The 18423-nt window shown below is 36.2% G+C and overlaps 1 protein-coding gene across 1 annotated transcript; it reads left to right on the top strand.

Moving 5' to 3' along the window:
* Positions 1-3954: 3954 nt before the first annotated feature.
* Positions 3955-5082, top strand: LOC147565825 (F-box protein SKIP23-like). The gene has a single exon (XM_086652713.1). It carries the CDS (start codon positions 3955-3957, stop codon positions 5080-5082), a length of 1128 nt encoding a protein of 375 aa, XP_086508839.1.
* The last annotated feature ends 13341 nt before the right edge of the window (positions 5083-18423 follow it).

The following is an 18423-nucleotide window of genomic DNA, read 5'->3' as shown; positions in this document are numbered from 1 at the left end:
CTTATACACCACCACCGTACTCTTATACTCCACCTCTGTACTCTAATCATTCACCACCATCGAATTCACCACCGTATTCATCATCACCGTCACCACTCCCACCATTGTCTTATACAACTTCACATCCATAATACTCTTATACACCACCTCCGTCCTCGTATACACCACTACCGTACTCACCACCATATTCACCATCACCTCCATCTTCTTATACACCACCTCCGTACTCTTATTTACCATCACCTCCATCTTCTTATACACCACCACCATATTCACAACCTCTTATACCATCTTCGACACCGTTGATGGAACAACGACGACAGCAACAACAACCAACTGTTTGAAACCCCTTCGCCGGAGTTTCTAGAGAGAGAGAGAGAATTTTTTTTTTCATGGAGAGAGTGAGGTGGAGAGAGTGAGCTGAGGTGGAGAGAGAGAGAGAGAGAGCTGAGGTGGAGAAGTATTTTGCTTTCCCTCTAAATAAAATTGTCAAACAAAATCGACCAATTTTTGACCAAGTCTTCACACCCCGGAAACTATTTAGGTTTCCCCAAAGCGCTGGCCTTTTAAAATTAATGGTCTACCTCCTAACTTAAGTAGTGAATTAAACATTAACTAAAGATTGGTGGTTCAATTACTTCAATTACATATTAACAAAAAAAGTTATTAGATTTTGTATCATTTTAAATAGGAAAAGTATAATATTATCTAACATATGATAGAGTAGGGTTGGTAGTCTCTGGATATTTCTATTTTGTTCTTGGAAATGAGAGTAGGGTAGAAAGAATATCTCATATATAAATGTTTAATACGTAAGTGTAGATCTCTCTATTTTCTTCTTCTTGACTATTGGTTTTAATAATAATTTTTTATATACTCTTGTACTGAAATTGTATGTTAGGTAGGGACAATGTTTAAGAAACAATCATAATGAGTCGAACTTTTGGGCCATCATCTTTAATTTCAATGTCAATGTCGTATAATAGTTTATATCAACTTGTTTTGTGATTGTGAGGGATAAAATACCTACCAAATTATTAGTATTATCCATCCTCTTCGATGGTATTCTCTTGCTTGATCTCGTAGTATAATCAATTGATCAGCAATACGAGGAAGTTAGTGAGACAAGAAAAAAACGTATCTTTTCTATTCAACAATTTTCACTGAGTTTCAGTTGTGGGAAAAAGAAATTTTCCAGAGTACTTCATAATATATTCTGAAACAACAGTATATCTTCTTCTCCCTCATCTCCGACTACCAATTCCGACCACTATCGACCATCGCTACCATTTCTTTGCAAAGAGAGAAAGAGAGAGACAGATGAGAGAAATGTTGGTGTTAGTGGTTGGAAAAAGAGAGAAAAATTTATGAGAAAAATATCTAAGTTGTTGGACAAAAACAGTTTGTTGGCGACCCTTATCGCCAATTGGAATGGCTTGGGGGAAACAAAATAGAACCAAAAGACATTTCCCAAAATTTTCTACAAATTTTTTTTATCCCAAAGAATTTTATTGCTCAGGAACTTTTGGCCCCTTCGTCATAGTCGACCCTTCTCAAATTTTCACCGATGATGTTAGAAAGGGATGCCTATAGTAGACGCCTCCAAAACCTCGTACCGTGGGTGCTTGTAGAATTTGGCTTGTCACAACAATTATGGATCGGGTAAATATAATCCATAAGTAGAAATGTAAATGGAGAAGGCCCAATAGAAAAGAACTGAGTACACAGACACTTACACTATACAATTATATTTAGAATAACAATAACAACATCGTACAGTAGTATCTATATAATAAAACAGAAGGAATTTATGCTGATTGGGACAAACATCATTTTTTAATAAAAGATATTGCCTAAAAGCCCTTCCTAAAATTTAAAACATAGTCCTTCTTTTGATTTTAAAATTTTAGGGAAATCAATATTTGGTCTAGATTAAGTTAAATTTATTTTCCCACCCAATTAATTTCTTTCCCTAGTACATCATATAGACGTAAGTATGTAACTGCTTTTAAGGCAATGGCAAAAAAACATAAAACCATTATAAGTTCCCTTCCAATTATGGATTTGTTGTCTCCTACTTTACTGTCGGTCGAATCAGGGGATGATGATGATGAAACATCCCCACATGTTCCTTCAATATTAGATGAAACTTTTGATGATTCTTGTGGAGAAGAAGACACGACTTCAACCAAGACAACTGCCAACTGGTACAATATAAACAAGATGAAGATATTTTACTTACTATGTTTTGTTTTTTGAAAAAAAAAAAAATGTTTTGTTTTTTGAAAATCACATTTGATGCGGTTGTTGGAAATGGTCAGAAATATAAAGTATTTTGGCAAAAAATAGCGGCAGAATGTAATGAGCATGCAAGCAACAACGTTCACACAAGAGTTGTAAATCTCGTTTTAGTAAGATAAACTCTGAGTGTCAAAACTTTGTCTCCACTTTGAGGTTAGTAAATAAAGTTCCAGAAAGCGAGGAAACCGAATATAACCGGGTAATTATTCAAAATTTTAAACTCTTTATTTATATCTTTTGACTTCATAGTATAAACTTAAAATAAATTTTGTTTATTTCAGTTATAAAGAGCACTTGAAATGTATAAAAAAATCACAAAGGAAAAGGCTTTAGATTCTAACATGTTTATAAAATTTTGATGACACACAACAAGTGGACGTCAGGTATGCCAAGAGAGTCGACATCTGACAAAAGAGATTCTAGTAACAATCCATCGGAGGAAAGACTAATTGGTCAAATGCAACAGTTGGAGAAAATTCCACACATCCTACTGCTAAAAACAAAGAAGTCAGTAGTTCTTCAAAAGCTCTGATGGAGGGATATTGGAAAAAGAGAGACGAAGAAGCACAACAGAGAACAACAACAACGGAAGAAGCTCAACGAGTTCAACAAGAAGTTCTACGGGTTCAACAAAAAGCTGTACGAGTTCAATAATAAAATGTACGAGCAGAGAGAGAATACACGAACCAAAAAATGCAATTTGCTAGAGATCAATATGGGGCGAACTTACTGATGTTTGATACTAGGACTTTCGACGAAGATGGTGCACGAATGCTTAAGGCAACACGAGAAGCTTATTTACCCGGTCTTCCACGAGAAACAAGAAACCCCTTCTAGCTATCTTTAGTAATCATTGTTGTTTAGTCATATTTTAGTGGATTTAATTTTTTAAATCAATTATTAGTTGTAATCAATGTTATTTAATCAAATTTATCAAGTAAATTGGGAAAATTTTAAAAAACCAAATTTTAGGCCTCAAGAGATGATGGGGTTGGAGTTGAATTCTTGAGGCTAAGCTGAGACTGAAAATTTTGGGTGAAAAAGTGGGTTTTTGGGCCTAAGACAGGTTGAGGTTGGAGGTGCTCTCGTAATCTTCTTTGTTCAATCCTAAATTTCTATGGAGAATATCGTTTTTCACTTCTCCACAATCATATTCTACAACAACTAGTACCAATAATCAACTAAAGTTTTCTATTTCAAGAAGAAAAAAAGTTGGGCTAAATCCTTTTCTATCAACCATCCTTACCCCAACACTCCAGACTTCATTAAGATTGAGGAATGTGAGAGTACTATGAAGATGGTGTAATTCAGGTGTAACTAAATAGATAAATAATTACAAGAGAGTGCTCATAGAATTCCATAACAGAAACCAAAAGTTGTTAGAAAGTTAGTTTTTTCTGTTTTGTTGAAAAGTTAGAGAGTTAGTTAGAGTTAGTTTTTTCAGTTTTGTTGAAAAGTTAGAGAGTTAGTTTTACTTCTTTCTCTCTCTACAATAACTATAAATACTGTAGTAGGAGTAGTTGATTAGTAAATAAGATTTTGAGCTTTTATCAAGAAACCATTTAGCCAGGAGGATAGAATTCCAAGAATCAGGTTCTTCATCTAAACTTACCCATTTCTCTTTTCAGTTTTGATTTCTTGAAAATTAAAATCATGGAAGCAGTAGGTCCGTCTGAAATTTCAACAGAAAAAAAGATAGTAGGTTGGTCTGAACTTCTACCTGAACTAATAAATGAGGTAGCTAAAAGAATTACCATCTATGCTGATTACATTAGATTTAGTGCTGTTTGTAAGAAATGGATGAAATCTTTATCATCAACCCCCCCTAGTCATCTTCCTCCCCAATTTCCATGGGTACTGTTTTGTTCATCAGAAATACGATCAAATCAAATTGATTTCTTCAATCTTTTAGAAAACAAAGTTCAACATTTGAATCTGCAGGAGGTTAGGAGTAATGATTGTCATGGGTCTTCATTAGGTTGGCTTATTTTACTAGAAGGAAGATCATCAAACATCATCATGTTAATGAATCCCCTTACTAAGGTTCAGTTTAAACTTCCACCTTTTACATTTGATGAATCAATGACATTGGATATATCAATGAAGAAAGTTGTTTTATCTTCAAATCCCATATCACAGGATTTTGTATCTGTAGTCTTTAGTTCAACAGGGGAATTGGGTTTTTATAAGAAAGGAGATGAATCATGGACATTTATCGGAGAAGCTCAATCTTATTCCGAAGATGTTATATATTATAATAACTCATTCTATATTGTAAATGGAGCAGGATCTCTAGCAATTTGTGATGTTATTAATGGTGTTCTTACATTAGTTTCTACAATCACACCACCACCACCGGAATCACTGGACCTCAGTGATGACTTCATTTTTTATCTGGTGAACTCATTCGGGGAACTATTGCTGGTTTTGAAGTTTTACTTAGATGATCCTGAGGTTCAAAATCGAACTTATAAACCAACTTTCAATGTTTACAGACTCGATCCGAGCGAGCAAAAATGGGAGCCAGTTTCAAGCTTAGACGATCGAATGTTGTTTGTGGGTGGTGGTTATTCATCGTCGTGTCTGTTAGCTACTGATTTTTCTGGTTGTGAAGGTAACCGCATTTATTTTATAGATCACCTAACCAGTAGGAATGGAAACAAAGATCACTATATGGGAGTATATGATTTAGCAAACGGTAGTATCAAATGGACACCAATGTTTAGCAGCATGTCATGGTCAGATCCTGTTCCTATTTGGTTTACCCCTAATCCATGTTAAGTTGGGATCCTGGAAGAATATTTGACACAAGTATTTGAAGTTGGGTTGTTCTCTTTAGTTATGCTATTAGATATCGACGAAACGCGTGATCTGTTGGTTAAGAAAATTGTTATCTTGTTAACCCTATTTCTTTTTGTGGTAATGTTCTACTTGTTAAAGTTTTTCTTTTTCTTTTTATGATGGGGATAGTCTTGGTTTAATGATGATAGAATGTAAATTTACCTTGAACTGGTTAAACCCCTGTTTTGAAATGTTCTAGGTTAAGAATCAAATAAAATGAATTTGAAGTATTATTGTCTCTTCATCTTGATAGACATGCATGAATGAGTAGGCATCACTTTCATGTCAAGATTTTCACACCATACTAGACCATCTTTCACCTTCGAAAACATGATGATTTCGCATTATTTCTGCATAAAAGAAGCATATCAAACAACGCCTTGACATTTAAATACCGTAAATACATTTAAGTTTAAACTAGAACTTACGTAGAGTTCTCCCCATTCTTCTTGTCATCCTCCCAACAAAAAAGGCAAACCCATAGAAACTTATTTTCCGCATTTATTAGATATTTTTATAATATACTAGGGTATAGCGTGTGCCTCCCGACATGGCGAATTTTATATAATATTATGTCATAATTTTGTCTTACTCGTATAAAGCTTAAATAAGATATTTAGAATTAGAGAGATACTGAAACGATTAAGAGAGACAATAAAAAGTTTATAAGGTGATTGAACGAAATTGATTTGTGTAGAGATAAAATAAAAAAAATTTATTGAGGTAAGTGGGCAAATTCAAAAATAAAATAAAAATACAAGATATGAAACCTAGATTAAGGGATATACGTAGAATTGTATCTGCACTACCTCTAACCTTTTCAACTCCGTTCTTTCCGATTTTCCTAACAATGCACTAATAACAACACCATGTTCCTGAAATTCACTATTCTACTGACCAATTTTCCTAGCATTTGATCATTTGTTGAAATGTCTCTCCACTTCCTCTAACTTTTTGAGTTCGGGTGGATCGAGTTTTTCCAAGAGAACACAGGGTCTTTAGCGCATTTTTAACCTTCCCTAAACCGTAAACACAAGCATGCCTTTCACCGAACTTGCTTAATGGAGAAAATTTGCAGAATTATGAATACTTAGATAAATTTATATATCAAAATATAGCAAAATTAACCATGTAAGTTCAATTAATAATTTCGCTTTTTAATTTTTCATTCAATTCACTATTTCAATTTGCATTTGTATTATTTGAATGTATACGAGTTATAATTAATAGAAAGAACAACATATATCAAGAGGTCTTCTTTAAATTTTTCTTAGAATTTTACGATATTAATTGCGGATTGTTGTAATTTATTTCCGTAATCTAAGTGCAAAAAAAGGGGTTTCACTAATATCCAATTAAAAAAGGGTGTCGCTAATTGGACATTAGTGGTGAGAGGGTATCGTCAATTCCCCCTAAAGATTTGAACTTCAATGCGAGGATTAAACAATTGAAATATTTCAGTTGAAAAATCCGAAATATTTCGTTTTTTGAGATTAGGTGCACGAAATGGAGCTTACAACTATTAATTTCGTGCAAGATTTCAACCGAAACTTTAAGAAATATCGAAACAGATAAGAGAAAGTGAAAGGTTAAAGCAAAACCTCTTTGATTCATCATGTTCTTCTTGATTTCTTCATCATGTCTAAGTTTCTTCTTCATATCTTATTAGTCTCTAAGATCTCAAATTTTAATAGCCATTTTGGGGGAGAAGATTAGAAGAAGAAGGGTAGGGTTTCTGGTTTAATAGGTGAAGAAGAAGAAGATAAGTGCGGCTGAAGTAGAAAGAGATTAGGGTTTCAGGTTTTTTAAACTGTAAGTCTAAGGTGTCATTACCACCACTGTACCTTCACCACCACCACCACCGTACCTCTACCACCACCACCACGACCGTACCTTCACCACCACCACCATACCTTCACCACTACCACCCACATATCTTATCCACCATCACCACCACTATATCACCACGGTACCTCTACCACCACTGATGGGCCTAAAAAGTTTCCTAAAAAGGTCACCACCCGCAAGTATACGGGCGTCAAGTGATAATTCCGGTAAGCCCGGGTCGATCCGCAGGGACTAAGTGAAACCCGCTCTAGAACTTGAAAGTAACACGGTTTTGTTTGGAAATAGGTTTTAAAGATTAAAATACCTGAACAAAAGGAAAATAAATACAAATGATACAAGAAACTCAAATGGGGGAGAGACCTAGGATTTTAGAATCCACTCTATAAAATCACTTTTTGGAACAAATACTTAAAATGATTAATTCTCTTTTCCTTAACTCAGAATTTCGGATAATGAACTAACCTAATTCCGGGAGTCGTTTTCGTTAAAACCAATAAATTATAACAATGTAATTGTGTTTATTTTGAAAAACAAACCTCTAAACTATTATCTATCAAGTGATAAGTATACACCATCAAAGGATTTAACCTAAGCATAATGTATCAAACCTAAAAGTACAGATAATGAATCGAAAAGCTATTTAACAAACTAAAACAAATTAAACTATGAAGCATAATCAAGAGTAATCAATCAAAATTATATCTCTAAAAGATCAAAAATGAGTTTCATCGTAAAATCCTAGATTGAGAGTCTTAGCTAATCATGATTAAAGAGATTAACAATAATAAATATGAAGTATAAGAGAAAAAAGGAAAAAAGAATTTAACTTTTCTTGTTGATTTTCCCTGTTGCAGCCAAACGCGCCCCTAAGGAAAATATTTTCCTTTTGTTTTTACTGGTTTACAGACAAACAGACCCTTAGGGAAATCTATTTTCTCGTCTTCTTGGAAGTATTTTCTCTGTGGGAAAATTGTTTTCCACTCAGTTTTCTCGTCTTCCCCACTTGAATTTGATAAGCCATAATCTTTGCCTAAATCAAATGTTTCTTTACTTAAGTTATTCTAGATATATTTTCAATTATCTTGTAATCCATGTATATCTTCCATTATCTTGAAATCCATGTATATCCTATAATGGCTATAAATATAACCCATTGCCTATGTTAAAGGTAAGGGAGAATTCTCAAATCTTCATGGTATCTGAGCTTAGGGTCTTCTAAGGAAAAAAAATAAAATTTTTTTTTCTTCTCTTCTATCTTCTTCTCTATTCAAAATGGCTGTTTCTAATCCACCAACAGGTGCTTCCTCCATTGTCACCCACTCATTCTCTCCATCTTTGACTAACCTTGTTCCTCTTGTAGCTATTAAGCTAGATCACACTAACTTCCTTACCTGGAAAAAGCAAATAATCCCTATTATGCGATCTCAAGATCTTTACCATCACATTGACTCGACTGTTCAACCACCAACACCCTTCATTGTTGATTCTGAAACCTCCATTGAAACACCAAATCCAGCCTTTCATCAATGGCAAAAGGTCGACCAGACCATCATAAGTTGGATCAATACCACTCTCTCGTCCTCAGTTCTCTCACAAACTCCAGAATTTCAGACTTCTCGTGAGTTTTATCGATACCTGGAATCTACCTTTTCAGCCCAAAATACGGCTAGAAAATCACAGTTGCTTCTACATCTCCAAACCATCCGTAAAGGCTCACTCTCAATGCCAGATTATGTTGGAAAGATCAAAGAAATTTTTGATGCAATAGCTGTTTCGCATCATCCGATTCCTGATCTTGAACTCGTTCTTCATACTCTTCGTGGTTTAGATTCCGACTACAATGGATTCGTAACAGCCATTGAAACTCGGGAAACTTTACCAAGTTTTAATCAACTTCTACCTCTTCTCTTTAACCAGGATATGCGTATTCAGGAACAAAAATCTGGATCTGATTCCTCTATTATGTCCACAGCCCTTGTAGCAAAAAATCAGGTAATCCAATCTGATGGGTCATGAAAATGTCCCATCTAAGTCGTTTAATTTAGCCAAGTTAGTCGGTTTCGAGTCTTTATTATAATAAAATGGTTGGTTTTCTTGATTAGGTGTCTTTTGCAGAATTAGGTGTGAAAAACGAGGAAAAGATGCATGAAGGGTATTTTGGTCATTTGGAGTCAAGGACATTCTAGTAATTTGTCCAAGGTCAGAGCGTGGTTGAAAAGTAGAGGTCGAGATGAGCTCGTAGGAGAAAACGGAAGTCAATTCGGAGTCCGGATGAGTGAAAAATGCAAGGTCAAAGTCAGGTCAACATTTGGTGCATATTTGGTCAATACTCGGGACAGTGTCGGGCACAAATTTGGCGCGCGGTACACCAACAGACACGTGGCGAAGGAAGGAGGCCGGTGTATCTAATTACCGTGTTAGCGCTGAGCACCGAAATTGACCCTTAGAGCATGATTCCGTGTTTCGGACGCAACTTAGTTCGGTAGTCCTGCTCCAACGTTTTAATCTTAACCGTTTGTTTTCGCGTTTTCGAGATCCGATGGCTGCTGAGCTCCCAACCTTTATTGATTATTCCGTGTCGCCCAAAGCAGCCGACTTCCGTGCTCCCAACCACGTGTCCCTTCCCAAACCATCCAGATCCGCGTTGTCCTTCCATCCGACGGCTTCTGTACGTCCCGTAAGTTAACCCTATGAATCCGGCTGCACTGTATCATCCGAATTAAGACCCAACCGGACAGAAGACGCGTGGCTCCCTGTTTTTCACTTTTAATCCCTCCTGAAATTACTTTTATGCCCCTCCTTTTTGTCTCACTTTATGTTCAACCAATAAGAAATCATTTCTTGAGTACAAAACAACTCTAAGTTCCTATATATTTTAACCCTCTTTCTCCAATTTTCTCCCAATTAACTCCTAAAACCCTAGCCATCAACCCACCTATAGATAAATCTCTACCTCTTTCATTTCCTTCTAGACTTGCAAACCCTCCCAATCCCTCTTCTCTATTCCCATACCTCCTCTTACATCTCCTCTTACCTATTTCTTTCTCTAACCTATTTTCTCTACCAAATCCATCTTTTCCATTCTTTTTTCATCTTTCTCTACTACTACTACTACTACTTCTTCTCTACCACTATTATTCTTCCATTAATAGTCTTCTCCTTCTTCCTTCCATATTCTTCTATCATCTTTACCCCCTTTCATCTTTTCTTTCCAACTTCTTTCTACATCTAATTTCTTCCTTTTCTTTCTTTTTCTTATTTGGGTGGCAATAAAATAGCTATTACTTGGCATTCTTGGAGTAAAATTCTTGAGCACAAATGGAGCAAATCTTAGACAAATTGGAAATACATGGGGATATGGAATTTGATTGGTGATTTCTTTCCATTAATTTCTTAGTATTTTCATTTATTTTACAATGTCAATGAATGTTACTCTAGATTCCATGTATAGTTAACTTAGCAATCTAAGGTTGTGAATGAAACCCATTTTGGATCTTTATAATACTTGTTCTTGATTAATTAAATCCTTTGATGTGCTTTAATGTCTATTGATTGTTTATCTATATGGATTGGATTTTCTTTCCATTACTCATGCCTCATAATTAGATATTTCATACTTTCGTTAAGTTGTTAGATGGAGTATGGTTTTTAGATGATGAATAATAGTTAAGCAATCCGAATCTCTATAAGGAAGACAATTAGAATTAGTAATCATAAAATTGTTTTATCTAGAACATCATCCGGACTCCAAATAGTTCATTATATTGGATCCCGAGTAAATACAAAAGAGATATAAGTAATTAGTGCTTGTTTTATAAAGTGAAAATTGCGGGGGATTTTATAACCTTAGATATCCTCTTACCTCTCTCTTAGATAGTTTAGTTGGTTTTATTTGTTTTCTTACTTCTTCCAAATCAATCATCAAACTTATGAAGTGGGGTGTGTGTTAGTCTAAGTTAACTATTGACATTTTGATTATTGGGCTAAACTCGCCGTCAATATTCGAAGTTACCTACCTATTCCTTGGGACGATTTCCCGTTTACAAATTATACTATAACTTGACCCCGTATACTTGCGGGAATAGACCTATTTTAGGCCTATCACAATCAAAACCACAACAAAGAGAGTTCTCAAATCAGAATCGTGGAGGTCGTGGTGGTCGTTCTTCTTACAGGGGACGCAATCGTGGTGGACGCATTGGTTTTCTTAATCAACAACATGGACAAAGTTCCTCGATTTTAGGTGTTTCTCCACCTCAACGACCCTCTTGTCAGATTTGTGGTCGTATAGGCCATACGGCTCTTCAATGTTATCATCGTATGAATCTCAACTATCAACCTCAGGATGTCCCTCAATCATTTGCTGCCTACCAACAACAAGTAGTCCCTTTTAATCCAAGTTATTATGCCGATTTAGGTGCGTCTAATCATATGACGAATGACGAAACGACGATGGTAAATCGCAACTCTTTCCAAGGATCCGATCCCATTTCCATAGGAAATGGTACACTTTTACCCATTAAAAATATTGGGAATGTTGTTCTTGGCTCATCTTCTTATTCTATTACTTTAAATAATGTTTATCATGTACCGTCAATCACGAAGAACTTATTATCAGTATCTCAGTTAACTAAAGATTTTGATTACTGGGTAATTTTTAACCGTGACCACTTTTTTGTTCAGGATCGACGAACGGGGAAGTTAGTTCTTCAAGGCATCAATAAAGATGGGCTTTATCAATGTTTGGGGTCGGCTCTTCAAGCAAACAGTAGTAATAATAGGTCTTTTTCTGCTTGTTATCTAGGTTCAAAAAAAAAATAAGTGGGATATTTGGCATATGCGTTTGGGTCATCCCCATTATCGTCTTATGTCTAAGGTTGTTTCTGAGTTTAGTAATTCTAATTCAATAATTCCGAAATCTAGTTTATGTGAAAGTTGTGTTCTTGCTAAGCATCATAGCTTGCCTTTCAAGTTATCTACTTCTCGTTATTATTCTCTTCTTTCTAAAGTTCATTCCGATCTTTGGGGCCCCTCACCAATAATTTCTTCTTTTGGTTTCAAATATTTCTTAATATTGGTTGATGATTTTTCCAAGTTTCCTTGGCTTTATTTTTTGAAAAACAAAACTCAAGTCTTTGATTGTTTGAAAAATTTTAAGCTCCTAATGGAAAATCAATTTAATAGTACTATTAAAATTTTTCAAAGTGATGGCGGTGGCGAGTACAGTTCCTCCGCCTCACAAAATTTCTTCAAGGAAAATGGAATTCTACATCAAATTTCTTGTCCTCACACCCCACAACAGAATGGGATGGCGGAAAGAAAAGTTAGGCACGTTGAGACGGGCCTTGCCTTATTACATCAAAGTCACTTACCAAAGCATTTTTGGCCTGAGGCCTTTAGTACGGCTACATATTTGATAAACCGGTTACCAACTCCTACTTTAAAAAATGAGTCTCCCTACTCTGTCTTATACAAAAGGATTCCAAATTATGAGTTTTTTCGAGTGTTTGGTTGTCGTTGTTTTCCTTTATTAACGCCGTATCGAAAACACAAACTTGATTATAAGAGTTTTCCATGTGTTTTTATTGGGTATTGTGAATCGTATAAAGGTTATAAGTGCCTAAATCCTATTACCAACAAATTTTTTATTTCAAGACATGTTTTATTTGACGAATATTACTTTTCCTTTGCTATTCCAGGTCTACAAAATCAAAAGAAAGAAATTTTGGTTGAAGAAGCCCCCAAATGGGTGTTCTTAGAGCTACTAGCTTCCTCCCCATCTACTTTAACTCCTCAAGATATTCCCAATGTTCCAATTAGCAATCAACCTGTCTCAAATCCGAATACTTCACCGCCGATTAATAATGATTCTTTGCACCATTTTTCTGATGTGGATAACACTATAAGGGTTACCTCTCCTTCGTCTTTTCCTACTAACTCATCCATGGAACCCTTGGACGATGCAACTACTGTGGCAGATCCTACCCAAGTTATTGATTCTGCCCCATCTTCATTGAACCATGCAACTAGTGACTCAGCTCGCTCGGTTCCTGTGCAACATAGAATGGTTACACGGTCAAAATCAGGTATCTCTAAACCTAAGCAAATTATTTCTTTAGCTGCATCTCGACATCCTGTCTCTAAGGCATTTTTAGCCTCTGTTGATACCTTACCCTAAGAGCCGACGAGTTTCACTGTTTCCTCGAAAGATCGCAACTGGCAACTTGCAATGGCAGATGAGTTTAATGCTTTGCTGAAAAATCAAACTTGGATATTGGTTCCTCGTGATCCGAAGATGAATTTAGTAGGGTGTAAATGGGTTTATAAAGTGAAATCCAAAAGCGACGGATCCATTGATCGATATAAAGCGAGGTTAGTCGCCAAAGGGTATTCTCAGCAACATGGTCTAGATTATGACGAAACTTTTTCTCCAGTTGTTAAACCAGTAACTATCCGATTAGTTTTGAGTGTTGCAGTTACTTCAGGTTGGAGAATCAAGCAATTGGACGTTAAAAATGCCTTTTTGCACGGATTTCTTGATAAGGATGTCTATATGCATCAACCCCCTGGATTTGTGGATTCAGCTTTTCCAGACCATGTTTGCAAGCTAAATAAAGCCTTGTATGGATTAAAACAGGCACCACGAGATTGGTTCAATCGTTTTACTACATATATAACTGAATTGGGCTTTGTCGCATCTCGTACTGATAGTTCTCTGTTTATCTATCAAACTTCAAACTCCATAACTATTTTACTCTTGTATGTGGATGATATATTAATCACAGGTTCAGGTTCAGATGATATTGTAATCTCTCAGATTGTCTCTTCATTACACTGTCAATTCTCTATGACAGATTTGGGAGATTTGCATTATTTCCTAGGCATGGAAATATCACGTTCTCCCGAGGGACTCTTAATAACACAGAACAGGTATACTACTGATATTTTAAGAAGAATTGATCTTCTTGACTCTAAACCTGTTTCTACTCCAAGTCCTTGTGGAAAGAAAATGTCTTCTTTAGATGGTGAGAAGTTTGAAAATACTACCCTCTATCGTTCATTAGTTGGCGCCTTGCAATATCTTTCTCTTACAAGACCTGATATCACTTATTCAGTTAACCAAGTGTGTCAACATATGCATTCACCGACGGTTATTCACTTTGGTGTGGTCAAGCGTATTTTACGGTACCTAAAAGGCACACTTGGTCATGGTATTTTCTTTTCCACTTCCTAAGAATCACATGCTAAAGGATTTAATGCACAACTTACCGCCTTCACAGATGCAGATTGGGCTGGTGATCCAGACACTCGTCGATTCGTTTCAGGAAATTGTATGTTTCTTGGTAATCATCCAATTTCATGGACTTCTAAGAAGCAGCCAACGGTAGCACGATCTAGTACCGAGGTTGAGTACCGAGCCTTGGCTATAACGCTTGTTGAATTAGCTTGGATTCAACATTTACTTTGTGATTTGGGTATTTCAATGACAAAGGCACCACAATTACATTGTGACAACATTAGTGCCACTTACATGGCACACAATCCAATTCTCCATTCAAGAACAAAGCATATGGAGTTGGATTACCACTTTGTTCGGGAAAGAGTCCAAAGAAAAGCACTGCAAGTCAGTTATGTACCCACTCATCAACAACTTGCCGATATATTTACCAAGGGTCTTGTCAAAGGACGTCATGAGCTTCTTTGTAACAAGCTTTCACTTCGCAATGCCAACAGTTCATCTTGAGGGGGGATGATAAACCATAATCTTTGCCTAAATCAAATGTTTCTTTACTTAAGTTATTCTAGATATATTTTCAATTATCTTGTAATCCATGTATATCTTCCATTATCTTGTAATCCATGTATATCCTATAATGGCTATAAATATAACCCATTGCCTATGTTAAAGGTAAGGGAGAATTCTCAAATCTTCAGAATTCACTCTCTTACTTTCTGTAATCTCTCTTTTTCTCTAATATAATCCTTTCTTTCTCTCTTTATATCCAATATAACTGAAAAGAATGAAACTATATTAATGAAATCAATCAAAAACAAGTTTTATAACATAAACTTCTCTCTGTTTCTCTCTTTGCCTCTCTGCTTCCTTCTTCCTTACTCTGTATACAATCTCTTTATCTCTCTGTAATCTCTCTCTCTCTCTCTCACACAAAGAAGGAGAATACAAAAAAATAGAAAAATAAAACAATAATTCTGGAAACAATGGTTCTCTGTGTGATGATAATGGTGTCGATTGTCTTTTTTTCTCCTTAACCATTTTTTCTCCCAGCCGAGTATGCATCATCCCTAAAGAGAAGATAATCCCATTAGTTCTTGCTCCCTGTTTCTTATAGCCGGGCAGAAGAGACTGAAAAATAGTTGACCTCCCTCTGTTTCCTTCTTTGATTCGGCTAATCATGGCATCCTCTGTCTTTCTCTAATCACTGTAAATATCCCCCATTCTCTAAGAAATATCCAGATCCAATATCTTTTTCTATCTTCAACTCTTTTAATCCCTCTATCTCTCTGGTTAATTCTTTATCTCTCTGATTTGAAGAAATCCCATACTCTCTTTAACAATTAAATCCTATCACAGCTCAGCAATATGATTTGTCTCTCTAAATATCTTTTGAATCCCAGCTACACGATCTCTTTCCATCTCTGGTTTCAAACGAGAAGAGAGAAAGAAATATATTCTCTCTCTCTAGAAATTATATTAAAGGAACTTCCCATAATCAAGCTCTAATGGCCTCCTTAAAGAATTCTTCTCAATATTAACCGAATCTTATCCTCTTTCCTTCTGTAAAAATTCTCTATCAATCTCTCCATCTCTTTCCCTTTCAATCTTCAAATTTCTGTTAGTTTTCTTAAAAAGAAAAGTTTCTTTTAAAAAAGGAATGCATGATGGGTTAAGAGAGGAGAAAAGATATAACCAATCAGTTAATAAAGGTTTCCAAAATAAAATGAGGGGATAAGAGAAAATTTGACCGTGTAGATTTGGTTGTTATACACACGTGATACCCGGCTGAGTTTTGCTACAAGAAGGTCCATCAAAAGAAATGAAGAAGCCACTCATTTGCTTGCTGATCCACGTGCTCTCACTCACATCCGTCAGATCACGTGAGACTATGCTGGTACAATGCTTCACGTCACATGGAATAATGCGCTTCAGAAATTCCCGACGTACAACTATGAGCGGCCGAAAAGAGCCCTCACCCAATCCGATGCATGCCACGTGTTGTCGGAAGAACTACGTTGCACCCAGGTCAATTGATTTTGACCCAAACTTCGACTTGCTTTATTTTTCTCGTCCGGACTCCGATTTGACTCCCGTTTCTGCCTACTGATTCGTCTTGAACTCTACTTTTCAACCGAGTACTAAAATTTCTAGAACACCCCCATATCCAAATAACCAAAATGCCCTAAAGTGTGTCTTTCTCCCGATTTTATCCGTTTTCCGCTCTCAACACCTTAGAACACACCTTGACAACAGAAACACACAATTCATCAGAGTAACTGCTCGAACTGGACTAACTAGCCCGAGTTAAGAGATCCAGATAGGACATTTTCATGTCTCATCAACCACCACCACCATACCTCCATCATTACTACCTAAATATCTTATCCACCACCTCTACCATCACCACCATACCTCTGTCACTACCACTCACATACTTTATCCACCACCACCACCATACCTCCGCCACTATCATACCTCTACCACTACCATACTTCCACCACCACCACCATATCTCAACCACCACACCACTGAAGAAGTTGAAGGAGATGTCCTTCGACCAAGATGGCAATGCGAGCAATATGTCGGCTAGGATAATTGATGAAGAAGATCATCAAGTCCGATTGATTTAAGGGTCATAGTGTTTAGCTAGAAACCAACTACGATCGTCGAATTACGAAGTAATTCGCGGCTAGCTTCGATCGGATCCTACATCGGGTTACACATAAGAATGGGCATTTAATCGGATGATATGACTAGTGGGAGTGTGATATAACATTGGGAATGTCCCATAAACATATCTCACAGTCCTAAATAGAATTTGGACAAAAGATAGCAAAAAGGCCCGGAATAAGGGTTTTGGGCCTGGACCGGTTCAGGTACTTCCGGGATTCGGATTGGGCTGAATTTTGGAGGGTGAGTTGCTGACATAGCCAGTAGTATGAAAGTAAAATTTCGTGGTGTTTGGGCACCTTCTACTTAGGTAATTGAGAAAATATCATTAATTGCTATTTTCGACTATTTCCCTAAATCTTATTCTAAAGGGTGTTTTAGGAAACCTTTGAGGAGGTGTATTCTCATTAGGGTTCTATATAAACACTCTTAGGGCAGAGAATAAGGTGTGGAATTTCTCTCTAAGCTTTCTTACTCTACCACATCAAGTAGAGAGGAGAAAGTGAGCTAATTCCCAATCTATCTTCTAGTCAAGCAAGAAGAAGGTCTTCTTATTATCAAACCACCATTGGAGTGCTAGCGAGCTTTCAAGGAGGGAGATTAAATACACCGTTCGGTGTCCCAAGTAGAGGAGCTACGTTTGAAGCTCTTGGTCTTCTTTAATCTATTCAACTAGCTTGAGGGAAATAGCGATTAAGGTAATCTACTATCTTCCTATTAGTTAATTACTAGTTTTGCATGATGATCTTGGGGATACTAGTGTTAGACATTAGATGTCGTTATCCGCTATAAATACTAGTATAAGGGTATAAATCCCTACAACCACACCACCACCGTACTTCCACCATCATCACCACCGTACTTCAACCACCACCACCATACATCCACTACCACCGTAATTCCACCACCATCACCGTCATCATACCTCCACCACCACTGCCACCATCATACCTCTACCACCACCATCATCATACCTCAAGCACCACCAAACCCCATAACTATACTTTCAAGGCACTGCTCCCTACTAATATCACCATCACTTCGTATACAAGAATAATCGTGGAAATCATAAATAAATTCAATTAAAATAAAGTACCTCTACGAGTAAAAGAAAAATAAAAAGTAAATTGGATTACCAAACTAACTTTTTGACTTTTTTACTTATAAGTAACATTTTTGTCAAATAACACTTTGGGAGGGCGCCTTTAGTACTTGATTTTTATATTACTTCAAAAGTAATTTCTTACTTAGGTGTCGTTTGGCAACCAAAAGTATAAGTACTTTTGCTTGTAGTAGAAGTTCTTTTGCTTTAAAAAAGTAAAAAAGTTTCGAAAATATGTTTGGCAAAAATGTTACTTGTAAGTAAAAAAATCAAAAAGTTAGTTTGGTAACACAATTTACTTTTGATAATTTTATTTTTCTTTCTCATAGAGGTACTTGATTTTAATTGAATTCATTTATAATTTTCACGATTACTCTTGAATACGAAGTGATGGTGATATTGGTGGTAGAGGCGGTGGCGGTGC

This window comes from Eschscholzia californica, unplaced genomic scaffold, assembly GCF_041429995.1.
Source record: "Eschscholzia californica isolate CP2 unplaced genomic scaffold, dmEscCali1.0.p SCAF_1, whole genome shotgun sequence".
Lineage (NCBI taxonomy): Eukaryota > Viridiplantae > Streptophyta > Magnoliopsida > Ranunculales > Papaveraceae > Eschscholzia > Eschscholzia californica.
The sequence above is the reverse complement of the archived record's forward strand: the minus strand, read 5'-3'. Positions and strand labels throughout refer to the sequence as shown.